Here is a 19,493-nt window from a genome sequence, read left to right on the forward strand (position 1 = left end):
GTAATGGGGGCAAAAGACGTATCTGGCTTCAAGACTAAGCTTGATGGAGGGGATGGTATAATGGGATAGCCAAATTTTGGCAGCTAATTCATCTTTGACTACTAGCGGTAAATATGCCCAATGGCTTGTGATGGGATGTTAGATGGGGTGGGATCTGAGTTACTACAGAGAATTCTTTCCTGGGTGTCTGGCTGGTGAGTCTTCCCCACATGCTCAGGGTTTAGCTGATCAACATATTTGGGGTCAGGAAGGAATTTTCCTCCAGGGCAGATTGGCAGAAGCCCTGAGATTTTTTTCAGCTGCCTCTGCAATGTGGGGCACGGGTCACTTGCTGGAGGATTCTCTGCATCTTGAAGTCTTTAAACCATGATTTGAGGACTTCAGTGGCTCAGAGACAGGTTTGATACAGGAGTGGATGGGTGAGATTCTGTGGCCTGCATTGTGCAGGGGGTCAGGCTAGATGATCATAATGGTCCCTTCTGACCTTAAAGTCTATGATTCTATGACTGATTCTATGATAGACATGGAGGTGCCCGTGTTGGGATGCAAAGAGACAGCTGACATGGTCACAGTGATGGGCTAGGAGCATGACATTCTGAATGGATATGAGGGAGCCAAGGTTGCATTTGTCAAGGCCAGAGTAACTGAGACATGAGATGCTAGAGCTTGGATGAGCATTTTAGCTGTGTGGATGGACAGGAAAAGACGTATCTTAGAGATATTATGCAGAACGATTCAGTAAGACTTAGACGCAGCCTGGATGTGAGGAGCTAGAGAGAGATCTGTGTTGAAGATGATTCTTAGGTTGCAGACCTGAGTGAAAGGGAGAATGGTAGTGGTGTTCCAAAGAGGATGGAGCTCGGCTGTTCTCAGTGGTGGCAGATGACAGAACAAGGAGCAATGGTCTCAAGTTGCAGTGGGGGAGGTCCAGGTTGGATATCAGGAAAAACTATTTCACTAGGAGGGTGGTGAAACACTGGAATGCGTTATCTAGGGAGGTGGTGGAGTCTCCTTCCTTGGAGGTTTTTAAGGCCCGGCTTGACAAAGCCCTGGCTGGGATGATTTAGCTGGGAATTGGTCCTGCTTTGAGCAGGGGGTTGGACTAGATGACCTCTTGAGGTCCCTTCCAACTCTGATATTCTATGATTCTATGATTCTATGGTGTGCACAGTGATCAAGAAAGGAGGTAGTGGAGAGGGTTTTTTGGAGGGGAAGTTAAGAGCTCTGTTTTACCATGTTGAGCTTGAGATGACAGACGTCCATGAGGAGATGTCATGAGACAGGCTGAGCATTTAGTTTGGACAGAGGGAGTCAGGTCTGGAGTAGAGAGGTAGATTGGAGAGCTGTCAGCATAGGGATGGTTTATTAGTGAAGCTAAGATAAAGGAAGGTGTCTTTGTTGGTCCTCAGATTCGTGAACTTCTTCGAGATGATGCATTTTACCATGCACTGCGTGGCAAGGAAAAGACAGCATGGAAAGCCTTCCAGTTAGTGGCAATAAATTTTCTCGGAAACAACAAGGCAGAGAACTACAGGTTGTTGGTGGAAAACCTCCTCAAGGCATACAAAAGCCTTGGTTGCAACATGTCACTAAAGATACATTTTTTGCACTCTCATCTAGATTTTTTTCCACTGAACTGCGGAGCAATGAGCGGACAAGCACGGCGAGCAATTTCACCAGGACATTGCAACAATGGAGAAATGCTATCAGGGCAAATGGAGCCCATCAATGCTTGCAGACTATTGCTGGACAGTGACAAGAGATTCTCCATTTAATGAATACAAGAGACAAGCCAAGAAGAGCCGAGTAGACATTGAATAGAACTAACCTATGTACATAATAGTTTTTTGCCTTTTGTTTCATAATAAATTTTACTTATATAACCCTTTTGCTGATTTTTAAAGTGTTACATAAACAGGACAGGTGAAATATTATCATGTAAAGCAACCATAAACACATGAAAAGACCTAGGTTTACAATTTATGATTAAAACTCTACTATCTACACAATATACATAGACATAAAATGTAAAAACTTAAATATCTTAGAAACAGTAGCCAATCCGTTGTTTTAATTGTCATATTTTAATTCAGCACATCAAAATACATAATAAATAGCACATTTTATCTCTGAAGCAGACGACTTCTCAAAAATTGTAACCAGTGTTATCAGCCACCTGACCAGGACAGTGATAGTGACGATGAAATGATAAGGGAGATTCCACCAAAGCAGGGTGTTAATAATCCAGGAAACAAAATTACATAGAAATGGTTAACTAAAACGTTCAAAGGGAAAAAAACAAACTCTTTACTTACCAAAAGTACTGAAAGCTCAGTCCTCCACCCCCACTGGGCATAGATACTGTAACCCATAACTTGTACTCTGCCGGGCTGACAGTCGCTGTGCATTTAATTTCTGATTTCTAAGCCATCAGGAAACAAAATTCACTGAATCTTTGACTAGCAACTAACAGATTGCTGTGGAGACCATAGAGGAAATGCTTCTGAGCATTTGGGAGGGAAAAAAAGGAGGTGGGCAAAGTGGATTGGAGTTCGATGTTTGTCCAGAAATTGAAAGAAACAGGCAATGATCTGTCAGCAGGGTAGAATGTCTACCATACAGCTAAGTACGGCATTTCCAAATTCTGAAGATAATCCTGAAAGATTCTCAATCTATTTGTGCCTAGTTCATCTCAGAAGTAGGGAGTGTTCATGATGGAAAGACAGCTGGTTTCTCCATGCCATTAGCGAAAACAATGTCTACTAGGAATAAATGTCTGAGATGAAGTACACTATCCGGTGCACAGTACATATGGCACAGGGATAGCGTATGCATGGACAGCTGTTTCCTGTTTCAATTGATATAATTGCGTACACATGACAGAGGCTTGGTGCCACTAAGCACATGGCTTTCTGGGCAGGTATCCCAAGGTCCTTTGCCTCACTGCCAGTCTCTGTTCATTCTAGGATTTTTCTCTCTGCACATTGCTCAAGCCAGGCAGAGGCTTGTAGAATTCTGGGATTTGGGGTCAAACTCCAAAGTCCCATGATTCTCTTCCCTCTGTCCCGTGGCACCTCTCTATATGGGTGTACTAGAGCCACTCTGAGAGCTTGTATCGTTTTCAAACTGCTGTCAGCCAGCATGGATAAAACAATGCTCCACCCTGGGAAGCTGGCAACTCCAAATACACAGAGGCTGTTGGGAAATTATCTGAGGTCTTGGCTCCAGGTGGGTTTGGCTTTCACCTGAAGCATCACAGAGTGGTTTATGCAGCTGCAGTAGGATAATGAGGAAGAGGATGATATCAAGCAACTGCTCCTACAGAAACTTTTGTTTGAGCAGCATCACACAGTGCAGTGCCATTTCTGGGCTTGAGAAACCAGCAGTGGTTGGGAAAGGATCATTCTGCAGACCGGACATGTTCAGCGGTGGTGCCAGAATTTTAGGAGGACTAAGACAATTTTCCTGGAGATCTCTGCTGCGCTCACCCTGGAACTGCAGTTACAGCACACCAACATCTGAGCTCCCATACCCATTGATAAAGGGGTCCCGACTGCCCTCTGGAAGGTGGCCACCCCTGACTGTTACTGGTCTGTAGCTAATAATTTGATGTGGGCAGATCAACAGTTGAGGTGGTTGTCATGCAGGTGTGTGCTGTTATGCAATAGGTACTAGTGCACCAAGTCATACTCATAATCCTTGATAATGCTCAGGAGGTTATTGATGGCTTTGCAGGCATGGGGTTCCCATATTGAGGCAATTGATGGAACCCATGTGCCTATCATTTGCCTCCTTCACCAGTTATCAGAGTTTATAAACAGAGAGGGGCATTTCTCTGTGGTATGCCAAGGGCTGGTGGATCACTGAGATTGATCACTGGTGGATCACTGTGGCAGGTTCATCAGTGCAGGGTGTCTGGAAACATCTACGATGCCACAGTCTTTCAGACCTCATGTCTGTTTGCATTAATGAACAGTGGAGAATTTGCCACCACGAGGATCACTAAGACATTAGCGGTGTGGAGATAACTCCTGCCATCCTGGGAGAACAAGTTTATTCTCAGCTTCCCTGGTTGGAGAGATAAGTGTGCAAGAACAATTCTGGGCCCATGAAGCTCTGCCCTGACAGCCCTGCTGGGCATGCTCCAGTTGGAGGAGGGATTTAAAGGGGAATCTCTTCAGCACAGCAGGGTGGTGGATGAAGAAAGGAAGATCTGTGCCCACTGCTACAGAGGGACTATGCCTAGAGGCTATTCCCAGGGGAGGTCTGCTGCACAGAACAAGGACCTCCTCACTTGCTGAGACCCATAGACCACACTGCCAGGGGCAACTGGAAGTCATGACATGCCCCATGGGGGGAGGAGGGGTAGAGAGATAGGAAGAGACCCAGGGGAGAGCATTAGCCGACTGCAGGTAGAGGATGTCTGCCTTTCAGTGCTCATGAGGGGCCCATGGGTTGGAACCCAGTAGAGTGAGAGGGACTGGGGCCCCCATCCCCTCTGCCTCCACAGACTCTAGCCACTAGGAGAGGAGGCTTGTATTACATCTTGTATTTTTCACTCTAAGCTTGAAGACACAGGGACTGTTTTTACTGCATGTTTGTACTGCACCTAGCCCAACGGGGTTCTGAGCTGGTTGAGGTGACTGGATGCTACTTCATTATTATCAGTTATTTCATTACTATCTGCAGGGATGAACGTTTGATCTTCTGTGCTTTATTTTTATCCAGAATTGCTCTGGAGGTGCTAGGAGAGCTTCAAGAGCAGCTTGTGCTTTGGGCTGCTGAGGCATTGGGTTCTTGACTTGTGCAGACAGCCAGTGCCTCTCTTGAGGAAAGAGGGTACAAATTCCTTTAATGGATGCTTTTGTTTGACCTCAGCTCAGAAACACCTGACAATTTATCCAATTGGGAACCAAAGGTTAGTATTCCATTTCGGTTACCATTATGGAAAAGGCGGTGCCAAGACAACTCAGATTGTGCCTCAGATTTCCTGAATCCCGGGTAATTTGGTTTCTAATGTGCACGTGGCCCAGCAACTGCTTCTGTGTCATTGGTTGATATTCTCCTCATCATGGATGAAGATCAGGCGCTAGGTCCACAAAGGAACTTAGGTGCCTAACTGCCATGTTAGATGCCTAAATCCAAAATTTAAATTTTCCAAATCCCAGCTCCACTGTCACCTAACCCTGCAGGCACCTACATTTCCTGCGGTAAAGTCCCCAAAGTGCCCAAATTTATGCAAAGCTGAGTCCTGACAACATCTAACTCACAACTAAGCCCCATGAGATGCGCAAACTAGTAATTTCCCACCCCTGACCTAGCTCACCTGTAGTGCCCAAATGATGGCTGAGGGAGAAGTGCCCCCCCCATACCTGCTAGCCCAGTGGATAGGGCAGTCATCCAGGGTATGGGAGAGCTAAGTTCAAAATTTACTCTGCCTGGTATTGAACAGAGACTTGAACCCAGTTCTCCCCCTCCCAGATGAGTTCCCTAGCCACCAGGCTATTGGCTGTAATAGAGGGGGTGTCACTCAGCCTCTCCCGGTCAAGGTGTTCCACTTTGTAGGACATGGAATCACAGAAATGTCGGGCTGGAAGCATAGGTGCTGACTCTGTGGATGCTCCAGGGCTGCAACACCCAGGGAGAAGAATTAGTGGGTGCTCCGCACCCACTGGCAGCCAAGCTCCGCCCTGCCTTCTCCCCCGAGTCCCCACTTCCCCACTCCCTCCTAGTGTTTCCCACCCACCAGCCACCTAACAGCTGTTTAGCAGCACTTAGTACTTTCCGGGAGGGAGGGGGAGGAGCAGGGACATGGCGCATTCAGGGGAGGAGGTGGAGAGGAGGCGGGGCGGCGACATGGAAGGGGGTGGGATGCATTCAAGGTCCTGTGGGTAGGAGTTACCAAAATCTCTAAAAGAGGTAATGGTGTCTTTAACATAGAGTGTTCGCCCATCCCCAGCTCTTTTACTCACTGTCCTGCCTAAACAGGTTATAAACAGTGATTTTAACTTTCAAAACCTAAAACTCATCCCACCAGGTTAAAGTAATGGCAGTTTGAAGGGATATAGGCCCACATTGGATTTGGGTGAACTTTGGTTTTAAACTGAGTTGGGATATTAGTGTGAGCAATAGGCCCAAAGCATGCAAATATAGTTCCGATGTATAAAAAGGGAAATAAGGACAACCCAGGGAATTACAGACCAGTCACCTTAACTTCAGTGCAAGGAAAAATAATGGAGCAAATAATTAAGCAATCAATTTGCAAACATCTAGAAGATAATAAGGTGATAAATAACAGTCGGCCTGGATTTGTCAAGAACAAATCACGTCAAATCAACCTAATCGTTTCTTTGACAGGGTAACAAGCCTTGTGGATGGCAGGAAGCAGTAGATGTGGTATATCTTGATGCAGTAAGGCTTTTGATACTGTCTTGTATGACCGTCTCATAAACAAGCTAGGGAAATATAAGGTGGGTACATAACTGGTTGGAAAACCATTCCCGGAGAGTAGTTATCAGTGGTTTACAGTCAAACTGGAAGGGCCTATTGAATGGGGTCCTGCAGGGATCAGTCCTGGGTTGGGTTCTGTTCAATATCGTCATCAATGATTCAGATAAAGACATAGATAATATGCTTATAAAGTTTGTGGATGATACCAAGCTGGGGGATGTTGTAAGTGCTTTCCAGGATGGGGTTAAAATTCAAAATGATCTTGACAAACTGGAGAAATGGTTTGAAGGAAATAGAATGAAATTCAATATGGACATAAGAAATGTGTGGACAAATTGGAGAAAGTCCAGAGAAGAGCAACAAAAATGATTAAAGGTCTAGAAAACATGAGCTATGAGGGAAGATTGAAAAAAAAATGGGTTTGGTCAGGAGAAGAGAAGACTGAAAGGGGACATGATAACAGTTTTCAAGTACATAAAAGGTTGTTAGAAGGAGGAGGGTGACAAAATGTTAGGCAGGATAGCTCAGTGGTTTGAGCATTAGCCTGCTAAACCCAGGGTTGTGAGTTCAATCCTTGAGGGGGCCACTTAGGGATCTAGGGCAAAGATCAGTACTTGGTACTGCAAGTGAAGGCAGGGGCTAGACTCGATGACCTTTTGGGGTCTCTTCCAGTTCTATGAGATAGGTGTATATCTCCATATATTAACCTCTGAGGATAGAACAACAAACAATGGGCTTAAATTGCAGCAAGGGAGGTTTAGGTTGGACATTAGAAAAAACTTCAGGGTAGTTAAGCATTGGAATAAATTGCCTAGGGAGGTTGTGGAATCTCTATTATTGAAGATTTTTAAGAGCAGCTTAGACAAACACATGTCAGGGATGATCTACATAATACTTAGTCATGTCTTCAATGCACAGGACTAGACTAGAAGACCTCTTGAGGTCCCTTCCAGTCCTTCAATTTTATGATTCTGTGAAATGATGTATGTTCATGAGCAGATTCAAGTTTTTGTTGTGATCTTTTTGGAAGTTTTGGACTGAACTAAGTAGTTAACTGGTGTTCCGCAGCATTCTCAAAGGAGAAACATGAACTTGTTGACAACTTCCCACAGTGCTTCATGGTACTCCCTCCAAACCCTCACTTGAACCTCGATCTCTTTTGCACATGCAGCCACCAACAAGTCACAAGTTGTACATCTCTGTGATCCATCCACCTCTCCAATAAAACAGACTCAGACTACTTGACCTAATGTCTCCTGACACCCAAGGCGGCAATGTGTCTTTCCCTCAACAATACCGTTCCCTTGTCTCCCCAGCAGCCATGCTGCCAACCATGTTCCTTCCTTCCCACACTTCTACCTCATTCTCTTACCCACCCATTCATCCCCAGCCTATGGCCATGGGTCATCAATGAAGTGAGCAACACAGGAGGTTTTCAGACAAGGGTCTTATTGAAGTTTCCCCCTGAATTGGCATGTTATAGTGACGCTCCTGACAGCAAGTTATACTGCATCCTTCACTAGCCAGCAAAACTCTGGCCCAGTCATTTTGCATATTTTAAAATTGATTCGGTACCTGTGACTGTGTAGGGTAGCAGCCATCGGCTTCTGGATCAGCATCTTTTAAAGTGACTGTGCAGTAACAGGACTTTGGTGTGTGTAGAGAGTTATTTCTTACATGCACAAAGCAGGGGTCTTCTGGATCATAACAATGTTGGGCTTCCTATGGAGAACTGTGGGGATGCTGGTGATACTGTTGGCACTCTTGCTTTGCCTCATCCATCCTTCTACTTGCCCAGACATATTGCAGGGTGATGAGACAGTCTTCCCTCCTTCTGAACCAGTCTGCTAGTGTTTACCATTTAATCCCCTGAGTATATGCATGGCTATGAATATACTACATATGGTTTTGCATAGATTAGGGGCCCACTCACAGTCAAATCAAAGCCATGCTGAAACGCTTGCTGGCACATCAGACAATTTAGAAGGATTTGATTTCTGGTGTCAGTGAAGAAAAACTCCCACCCCCATGACAGCAGAGCATTCTCTGCGAGGGGCTCTTACCTTTGGAATGTTGCCTTCCACACACTGGTCCGAAACAGCCTGACACTGCTCACCTTCTGCACACCCTGCAACGTTCATATTCTAAAAGACAGAAGCAGTTGTAGGGGACGGCTCTGTTTGGGAAGAGAGTCTGGTGTGAGGGGAGAGTTTAAATCTACACTGGGCCTGCTGACTCTTCAGCGCTATAAATTATGTGTTGTTTGAAATGACCAAAATTTGAAACAATGAGATTTTAATGGAAATGCTGCCATGTTTATTATACTGCCACCATTTGGTTTTCCATAAAAAAAGTACAAATTTGACACATCCATATACAATCCTTAATGGAATCTCCTGTATGAAGTTCTTGTAAAACAAATCTAAATGACTTCATCTGGTCATAATTTGCATGTTTGTCTTTTGCGGTACTAGTGGTAAGAAGCTGAGCTATAGAACATAGGAAGCTGTAGGATTAGAATGAAGAGAAATTCTGTCCATGATTATTAATAAACTACATTTCAACTCCAAGAGGAAAACAAATAGGAAACTGAGTTATTGTCATTAACCGAACCAGTAATTATACAATGAAAGAATGCACCTCCATCCTCTCCTACATATAGCACAGCCTATCCTACATATAGCGTATATCACCAATATCACAGGTCTCCATAGATAAACTGGAATTATACAACAACATGCTTTCCTAATTCTGTTTAACACCCAACGATGCTCAGCTTCTGCTATGGCTTTTTGGTTTGTTATGTGCTGTTTCACTTTTTCTCCAAAGTTTCTGCATTTTTCTTCAAAGTTTCCATTATCATAACTGAGCATCACCTCTGCCTTGGAATATAATTCACTAGTATAATATGAGTTTCTGTTCTCCCACACCATTCGCTCAGCTATTTCTATCAGCGTATTAACCTGCTCTTTCTGTTCTGCTCCAGTTGCTTTGTTATTGAAAGCACAGTATCGGTCCCCACACCTTTGAATCAGTGTCTGGAGAGCTCTGTTATCCGAGTGTCTCACATAGTCACTCAGTGAACCACCCCCTAAATCTTCCTTTCGGGTGAACAAGACGATCATGTACCTCATGGCCTCAACTCCAAAAATCTCCTGTACTCTCTTCACCGCTTCCTTGTCTTCTTCAGTGTAACGGCCCAGCTGGGTCACCAGCACCAGAGCATGGGGGCCTGGGACAGTGAGCGCGATACAGCGACTGATCTCTTTGTAAGTGTCTGTACTACAGATCTTTGGATCAAAAATTGCAGGAGTATCAACCACTTGAACCATCTTCCCATTCCAAATCCTACTGCCAGTTTTACAAATCTCAGTTACTGTCTGTGCTCCCAGTATGGATTTAAACACTCTCTCGCCAAGGATGGTATTTCCTGTGGCACTTTTCCCAGCTCCTGTTTTACCTACAAGGACGATTCTCAGTTCTGATTCCCCGTAGTGGCCGTGGTAATATGGATCTGTTAAGAACAAAAATGTTAATGTCACTTCAGAGATAACAACGTTCAGCAATGGGGGAGAGATTGATGTTTTGACATTACAACAGCGACAGGGATTTCTTGGGTGCAATCTTGCCTCACACTGCTTTGCTGTGTGGCCTGGGTTAAACCACCTCCCCTCCCTGTGTCTCAGTGCCACCACCCCTGTCATGGAGTGGCGATACTGCTATAGTGAAGGCTGAGAGTCACTTATTGTTTAAAGGAGGACTGTTCTAAATCCTCTAAAACCCACTTGGTTTGTCTCGACATTTGCCGTGCCTCCTGGAGATCTAGGACAGGATCAGTGATCTACATTTGGGGTAATTTGAGCCAGGGGTTCCTGAGAGAAAGCTCCCCTAAAAATATCATGTGACATCAACACTTTCTGATTCTTCTAAGATTTGTTTTGCCTGCAGCTGGGGCTCCGACTGTGATGCTGATCCTCCCTAAATCGATATAACCCACTCAGGATTGATCTCGGCGACTGCACCCACCCAGGTCTCCATTGGGGAAGGAATACGGAAATAGTTATTGCGGCTAAAGTTTAGCACTCCAATATGGGTTGGCTCAAACTGATGCTCTAGAGAGAGTGAAATGGGCATGTGCGGCGGCAATGAGGCTCTGTTGCAAGCGAGGAGTTTGCAGGCAGTGTGTAGTCACTGTAGCTTGATGGCTCAAGGGACATGCTGTGGTCCTTGAATCTGAACACTTCTGGTTTATGAACATATTTCAAAGTGCTCTAAAATCCACATGCAGACTCCGATTTTAGGGCATGTTTACATTACAAAATTAAGTTGACCTAACTTATGTCAGCATACAGTGGCTACAGTAATTAGATCTCTTGTGCGTGTCTATACTTAGCTCCTTGTATTGGCGGTGCACGTCGTCTCCAGGAATGCTTGCACCAATTGAGCTGTCAGTGAGGGGCATTGTGGGGCAGCTTCTGAAAGCCATTAACAGTCAATGTAAGCAATGCTGTGTCTACACTGACACCGCATCAACCTAACTACGTCAATGTTGACTCTATGCCACTCACGGAGGTGGAGATATTAAATCGGTGTAGTGGGAGAGTTTCCATCAGTGAGAGTGAAATGTTAGTGTAGGCACTTACAGAATTAGGTCGACGTAAGATGCCTTGCATCAACCCAACTCTATAATGTAGACCAGGGCTTACTTTGGAAGTTTTGTAAAGGAAAAGAGATTGATTTACTAGAGGGAAGATAAAAGACTCTAGAGAGCAGTTAGGCTCATACAATCATGACTCACGCTCCTCACCGGGTTCTGAAAGGGCCAGGGTTCTGTGGCTAGAAGGAGCTGATGCAGGCCAGAACAATGTAGGAGAGGGACAATTTTCAAAAGAGGATATACAAATGACCCAGGCCCACAACTATGCACAGCCACCCATTAGCATTTCATTAGCATAAGGAAATAAGGACATTGTCATGTTAATGATGTCTTCATGCTCAGGGGAGTGCTTAGAACCCAAAGGGGGTTGTTTTCAGAGATGTGTTCAGTGTCCTACAACACACACACATACACACACACACAAAGACACAGCTTGATGCACCAGGTGCTGGAAGTGCTGGGTAGCAACCTCAGGGTAAGGATGGGTCTGAACTAGTGGGGTGGAAAAAAAGGGGCAAAAATTCACCGTTTGTTTTTTCATTTTAAATTTTTGAAACATTCCAACCAGGTCTTCTCTGGCCAGCACAAGAGCAGAAGGAACAAGAAAAGAAGGGGAACCTCTCTGAGGATGATATTCCTGTATTAGACTCATAGGCTTTAAGGCCAGAAGGGACCATCATGATCATTTAGTCTGACTTCCTGCACAGTGCAGGCAACAGACCTCATCACCCACTCTCCAGTTTAAACCTGCAAATGACCCAGGCCCCATGCTGCAGAGGAAGGCTAAAAACCCACCAGGGTCTCTGCCAATCTGACCTGGGGGAAAGTTCCTTCCTGACCCCAAATATGGCGATCAGTTGTCCCCTGAACATGTCAGCAAGAGCCACTGGCCAGACACCTGGGAAAGAATTCACTGTAGTAATTCAGAACCATCTACTGCCCCATCTCCGGCCACTGGGGATATTTGCTACTATCAGTCACAGATGTGCCATGTGCCATTGTAGGCAATCTCATCAGACCATCCCCTCCATAAACTTACCAAGCTCAGTCTCGAAGCCAGCTAGGTTTCCCCCACCCCACAAACTGCTCCCCTTGGAGGGCTGTTCCAGAACTTCCCTCTGTTGGTCAGAAACCTTCACCTAATTTCAAGCCTAAACTAATTGATGGCCAGCTTATACCCATTTATTATTGTGTCAACATTGACACTTAAATAACTCCTCTCCCTCCCTGGTGTTTCTCTCTCTGATGTATTTACAGACAGCAATCACCTCTACCCTGCGCCTTCTTTTGGTTAGGCTAAACAGGCCAAGTTCCTGGAGTCTCCTCTCATAAGATAGGCTTTCCATTCCTCTGATCATCCTAGTAGCCCTATGCTGTATGGGTATTGAGTCTACCTGTTAAGTCTCCCATTTTTCTCATGAGCTTCCCAATTTCAAAGGCCCTCTTATGCTTCGAATGGATGCCTGGATCTCCTGGGGACACAGGAATTTAACAGGAAGTTGGAGTGAGATGCTGTATCTACTCACACACTCCTCAGCTGAACTAAATTGCTCCAGTCCATGTCTAGCTGAGACATTAGAGATGAGGAGCATATGTGTGTGGTGCATTTCCCCCCAACTTCTGGTAGAAAGACCTAACAGAGTGCAGAGTGTGGAGTATGCTGAGGATAAAGTACCTCACACTCTCTGGATGCAGCAGGTGAGTCCACAGAGGGACTCAGCCATTGTGTCACTGGGTGTTGCGTCACTGAGTGTTGCAACACCTAATTTTAGGTGCCTGGAAAATTCCTGGAACAACAGTGGGATCCAGAAACCCTGAGCTAGGCATCCAGGCTACCTATATAATCCATGGGAAGAGATAAGCACCTTAGAATGGGATCCACAAAAGCCAGTATGGTAGGTGAGAAGCTTTCTAGGCTAGTCATGGGAGATGCCAACAAGAGAGGTGTCTGCTAAGCCCCGCCTCTCTCAGAGAGTTTGGGCACCTAAGTCAGGGCTGCAGGAAGGCGCCTGTCCCTGCTTGTGACCCACAGCCAGAAAACCTTCTCCGGCAATCAGGCAGCTTAAGCATCTAAGTCATTTCTTGTAAGCATTAACTAGGCACTTGCCTTGCTCCACACAAAATGGTGCCCACCATATGATTTTAAGAGTAGTTGTTGGGGCACTCATCTGAGAGACCCAGGTTCAATTCTCCCCTGTGCTTGATGGATAGAAAGGATTTGTACAGAGTCTCCCACCTTTCAGGAGAGTGCCCTAATCACTGGGTTATAGATTCTAAGGCCAGAAGGGACCATTGCAGTTATTTAGTCTGACCTCTGAATAACACAGGCCCTAGAGCGTCTCCAAAACATTTTCTAGGGAAGATCTTTTAGAAAAATGTTCCTTGCATTTATCACTATAAGGCAGGTTTTCTAATTGTTTAATCATTCTCCTGGCTCTCCCCTGAACCCTCTCCGATTTATCAACATACTTCTTGAGTTGCGGACACCGGAATTGGACACAGTATTCTAGCAGTGGCCGCAGCAGTGCCAAATACAGAGGTAAAATAACCTCTTTATTCTTAGTTGAGATTTCACTGTTTATGCATCCAAACAGCCCTTTGGGCCACAGCATCACATATTGTTTTCTTCTGCCCACCTTACCACACAAACTAGAAGTTTTTGGAAAGTGTAGGGGACAATTTCCTGGTGCAAGTGCTGGAGGAACCAACTAGGGGAAGAGCTCTTCTTGACCTGCTGCTCACAAACAGGGAAGACATAGTAGAGGAAGCAAAAGTGGATGGGAACCTGGGAGGCAGTGACAATGAGATGGTTGAGTTCAGGATCCTGACACAAGGAAGAAAGGAGAGCAGCAGAATACGGACCCTGGACTTCAGAAAAGCAGACTTTGACTCCCTCAGGGAACAGATGGGCAGGATCCCCTGGGAGAATAACATGAGGGGGAAAGGAGTCCAGGAGAGCTGGCTGTATTTTAAAGAATCCTTATTGAGGGTGCAGGACCAAACCATCCCGATGTATAGAAAGAATAGTAAATATGGCAGGCGACCAACTTGGCTTAACAGTGAAATCCTTGCTGATCTTAAACACAAAAAGAAGCTTACAAGAAGTGGAAGATTGGACAAATGACCAGGGAGGAGTATAAAAATATTGCTCAGACATGCAGGAGTGAGATCGGGAAGGCCAAATCACACTTGGAGTTGCAGCTAGCAGGAGATGTTAGGAGTAACAAGAAGGGTTTCTTCAGGTATATTAGCAACAAGAAGAAAGTCAAGGAAAGTGTGGGCCCCTTACTGAATTGGGGAGGCAACCTAGTGACAGAGGATGTGGAAAAAGCTAATGTACTCAATGATTTTTTTGCCTTTGTCTCCACGAACAAGGTCAGCTCCCAGACTACTGCACCGGGCAGCACAGCATGGGGAGGAGGTGACTAGCCCTCTGTGGAGAAAGAAGTGGTTTGGGACTATTTAGAAAAGCTGGACGAGCACAAGTCCATGGGGCCGGATGTGCTGCATCCGAGGGTGCTAAAGGAGTTGGCGGATGTGATTGCAGAGCCATTGGCCATTATCTTTGAAAAATTATGGCAATCGGGGGAGGTCCCAGATGACTGGAAAAAGGCTAACCTAATTGCCTTCTATGAGGCGATAACTGGGTCTGTGGATGAGGGGAAAGCAGCGGATGTGTTATTCCTTGACTTTAGCAAAGCTTTTGATACAGTCTCCCACAGTATTCTTGCCAGCAAGTTAAAGAAGTATGGGCTGGATAAATGGACTATAAGGTGGATAGAAAGCTGGCTAGATCGTCGGGCTTAATGGGTAGTGATCAATGGCTCCATGTCTAGTTGGCAGCATGTATCAAGCGGAGTGCCCCAAGGGTCAGTCCTGGGGCCGGTTTTGTTCAATATCTTCATTAATGATCTGGAGGATGGTGTGGACTGCACTCTCAGCAAGTTTGCAGATGACACTAAACTGGAAGGAGTGGTAGATACGCTGGAGGGTAGGGATAGGATACAGAGGGACCTAGACAAATTAGAGGATTGGGCCAAAAGAAAGCTGATGAGGTTCAACAAGGACAAGTGCAGAATCCTGCACTTAGGACGGAAGAATCCCATGCACTGTTACAGACTAGGAACCAAGTGGCTAGGCAGCAGTTCTGCAGAAAAGGACCTAGGGATTACAGTGGATGAGAAGCTAGATATTAGTCAACAGTGTGCCCTTGTTGCCAAGAAGGCGAACGGCATTTTGGGTTATATAAGTAGGGGCATTTCCAACAGATCGAGGGACGTGATCATTCCCCTCTATTCGGCATTGGTGAGGCCTCATCTGGAGTACTGTGTCCAGTTTTGGGCCTCACCCTACAAGATGGATGTGGATAAATTGGAAAGAGTCCAGCGGAGGGCAACAAAAATGATTAGGGGTCTGGAGCACATGACATATGAGGAGAGGCTGAGGGAACTGTGATTGTTTAGTCTCCAGAAGAGAAGAATGAGGGGGGATTTGATAGCTGCTTTCAACTACCTGAAAGGGGGTTCCAAAGAGGATGGATCTAGACTGTTCTCAGTGGTACCAGATGACAGAACAAGGAGTAATGGTCTCAAATTGCAGTGCGGGAGGTTTAGGTTGGATATTAGAAAACATTATTTCCCTAGGAGGGTGGTGAAGCACGGGAATGAGTTATCTAGGGAGGTGGTGGAATCTCCTTCCTTAGAGGTTTTTAAGGTCAGGCTTGACAAAGCCCTGGCTGGGATGATTTAGTTGGGGGTTGGTCCTGCTTTGAACAGGGGGTTGGACTAGATGACCTCCTGAGGTCCCTTCCAACCCTCATATTCTATAATTCTATGAAACTAGATTGCTTTGTATCAATGACCTGTCTTCTTCATTAGTTATCACTCCCCAATTGGTTGTGTCATCTGCAAATTTTTATGTTGTCTTCAAGGTTCTTAATAAAAATATTAAATAGCACTGGGTCAAGTATGGATCCCTGTGGAACCCTGCTAAAAACACACCCATTCGATGATGACCCCCCATTTACAGTTACATTTGAGACCTACCAGTTAGACAGCTTTTAATCCATTTAATGTCTGCCATGTTAATTTATATCTTTCAAGATTTTAAATCATGTGGCACCAAGTCAAATGCCTTACAGAAGTCTATGTCTGCATAGATTCATAGATTCTAGGACTGGAAGGGACCTCGAGAGGTCATCGAGTCCAGTCCCCTGCCCTCATGGCAGGACCAAATACTGTCTAGACCATCCCAGATAGACATTTATCTAACCTACTCTTAAATATCTCCAGAGATGGAGATTCCACAACCTCCCTAGGCAATTTATTCCGGTGTTTAACCACCCTGACAGTTAGGAACTTTTTCCTAATGTCCAATTTAGACCTCCCTTGCTGCAGTTTAAACCCATTGCTTCTTTATCCTTAGAGGCTAAGGTGAACAAGTTTTCTCCCTCCTCCTTATGACACCCTTTTAGATACTTGAAAACTGCTATCATGTCCCCTCTCAGTCTTCTTTTCCAAACCCAATTCTTTCAGCCTTCCTTCATATGTAATATTCTCAAGACCTTTAATCATTACATATTTAATCATTACATATATTACATCAACATTATTACCTTTATCAGCCAAACCTGCAATCTCATCAAAAAAAGATATCAAGTTAGTTTGGCAGGATCTCTTTTCCATACACACATGTCAATTGGCATTAATTATAATACACTCCTTTAATTCTTTATTAATCAATTCCCATATCAGCCACTCTATTATCTTGCCCAAGATCAGTGTCAGATTGACAGGTGTATAATTACACAGGGTCATTCTGTTTATCCTTTTTAAAATATTGACACAATAATAGCTTTCTTCCTGCCTTTTGGATCTTCCTCGGTGTTCCAAGATTGCCAAAAATCACCATTAACAGTCCAGCAAACTCCTCAGCCACCTTTTTTAAACCTCTTTGATCCAAGTTATCTGGACCTGCTAATTTAAACATATCTGACTTTAGCAGCTGCTGTGAAATATCCTCCCGAGATAAAAGGGAAATGGAAAAAAGTTTTATTATAATATATGACTATATTATCTGTTTTTCCCCAAATCTAGAACAGAAATATTGTTGAACACTTCTGCCTTTTCTGCATTCTCATTGAGAATTCTACCATTTCCATCCAGTAATGGACCAATGCCATTTTTCAGAGTCTTTTTGTTCCTAATGTGGTGAGACATCTTCTTTGTCTCACCAGCCTCAGCACTTCTCCCTTTGGTGAGATGGGCCTGGGGTAAATCAACCCCTGTCTGCCGGACTGGGCAGGCTTTCCCTGAACAGGCGCTCAGACTTGTCTGTTTCTCCCATGCGAAGAAGCACAGCCTCTCCTCTTGGAGATGCTCACTTCCCTGCTGCCACTAATGTAGTAACAGCTTGTCTCCCTCTCTTCTCTTCTCTCCTCTTCTCTCAATAGGGGAGGGGATTTAAAAAGGTCTCAGGCAGCCCTTAATTGGATTCAGGTGTTTCTCATTGACCTGAGGTAACTCCTTCTCAGCTGATAGGGAAGAGGGCCTCTAACATTCTAGGGCTTATATATCTGCCTTCCACGACATCATGGTGTGCATGAATGTTCTGGCTGATGCCCTTAAAAACATCAACAATGCAGAGAAACATGGAAAATGTCAAGTTCTCATTAGACCGTGCTCTAAAGTAAAGCATGGTTACATTGGTGAATTTGAGATCATTGACAATCACCAAGCTGGGAAAATTGTTGTTAATCTCACAGGCAGACTGAAAAGTGTGGTGTGATCAGTCTCAGATTTGATGTTCAGTTGAAGGACCTGGAAAAGTGGCAGAACAACCTTTTGCCTTCACTTCAGTTTGGGTACATAGTGCTGCCAACTTCCGTTGGCATCATGGACCATGAGGAAGCAAGATGAAAACACACAGGAGGCAAAGTCCTGGGGTTCTTTTTCTAATAAATTGTTCAAATGGAAAAAAGAAAAAAAAACTCTCTTGCAGCTGGCCAGCCTGACTTTGTCACAATGTGTGTGTGTATATATATATATATATTCACATATCCTCTAAACTAGGTCAGTTTTTTAATCAATCCAGTACAGCCTTCTTCCTCCATTGTGGGATTATGGCATTTTTGGTATCTAATAAAGTGTTTTTAAAGAATTTCAAATTATCATTTTTTTTCTGAATAAATTCTTCCTCCTGGCTGAGTTGGATGTAATTAATTTTCCGGCTTTGTGAAATTGGCCTTTTAAAAAAACCATGTGTGTGTGTATGTGTATATATTTATCTATCACTGCTCTAGACTTTATTCTGTTTCCATATTATAAATGTGGTCAAGTCATGATCACTTGTACCTAAGCTACCATTACATTTTATTTCTGTGATCGGTTCCTTTTTATCTGTCAAGATGAGGTCTAATATAGAACTCCCATGACAGATGTGGGACTTACTCCAAGGTCTGCTGGCCTCGGAATCCAGAATTGCATTCACTTTGCCAATGTCGATTCTTCCACACCTCCTGCTAGTCCCTACATAATGCCACTGTCTACTTGAGGTACTCATAAAGCCCCATCACTGGAGTATCAGAGAATCTCACAATCTTAAGGCCAAGGTCCCCACAGGTCACCTAACTCCCATTGAAATGGGAGCTCTGGTCTCCCACAGATTGAAGAATTGCAGGGAAAGTCCTGCTCAGCCCATAATACATGTTTCCAGTTTCGGTTCTCCCTGTGTCCTATGTGTTTGTTGTTGGAGTGAGGCTGTGGAGGAGAGTAGGATGGAGCTAAGAGCACACGGACTCTGCTTCATGTGCTCCTGGACTAGCCCTGCAATGAGGAAGGGAAGGTGGGTGCTGGGCAAGGAGCTGTAAACGTGAATCTGGCAAATTAACAGTAGCTGAATCATAGCTAAAGGAGCAGCATCAGAGTGGGTGTGTGAAGGGCTCCTGCTCTCCTCTGCAAATGAGGTGACTAGACATAGCCTGAACCATATCCTTTCCACACCCCTTTGTTTCCTATTGTGACAGATATGGGAATTTGCTGCACTACCCTGAACAAACCTTACTGAATTAAGTTTAAGTAGCTTTGGAGTCCATTGCTTTAAAAATGCAAAGATATCTATTATTGTGAGATTGTATGCAACTTCTCTAGGAGGGAAGTGTTCTGAGCTTCAAAGGACTCCTTCAAACGATGTGCCCGACAAGAATGGTCTTTGGGAACAATATATGTGAAGTGGACTTTTCCTGGGAAGTGTCTATGGGGAGGTGAATGCAAATACCTTCCCCGTTTATGCAAAGACCCAACTTTTTGAAGCTACTCCCTGAGGATAGAACCATTGTCTATGATTTACCCATTCCCAGATTAAAGTTCAACGCTGTATAAGGGAGGGA

The 19,493-nt window shown here is 44.7% G+C and overlaps 1 protein-coding gene and 1 pseudogene across 1 annotated transcript in view; one reads left to right on the forward strand and one right to left on the reverse strand.

Moving 5' to 3' along the window:
- The window catches only part of GIMAP1 (GTPase, IMAP family member 1), a 38,878-nt gene extending 27,966 nt beyond the window's left edge, over nt 1-10,912 (reverse strand). Inside the window, exons 1-2 of the mRNA XM_054017673.1 lie at nt 10,840-10,912; nt 9,218-9,991 (exon numbers count right to left, since the gene is read on the reverse strand). Of these exons, the coding sequence (XP_053873648.1) occupies nt 9,218-9,991; nt 10,840-10,912 (847 nt within the window). The remainder of the gene's footprint in view (nt 1-9,217; nt 9,992-10,839) is intronic.
- A 6,786-nt stretch (nt 10,913-17,698) lies between these two features.
- On the forward strand, nt 17,699-18,063 carry LOC128830973 (40S ribosomal protein S15a-like; annotated as a pseudogene).
- The last annotated feature ends 1,430 nt before the right edge of the window (nt 18,064-19,493 follow it).

Source organism: Malaclemys terrapin, chromosome 2 (genome assembly GCF_027887155.1).
Source record: "Malaclemys terrapin pileata isolate rMalTer1 chromosome 2, rMalTer1.hap1, whole genome shotgun sequence".
NCBI lineage: Eukaryota > Metazoa > Chordata > Testudines > Emydidae > Malaclemys > Malaclemys terrapin.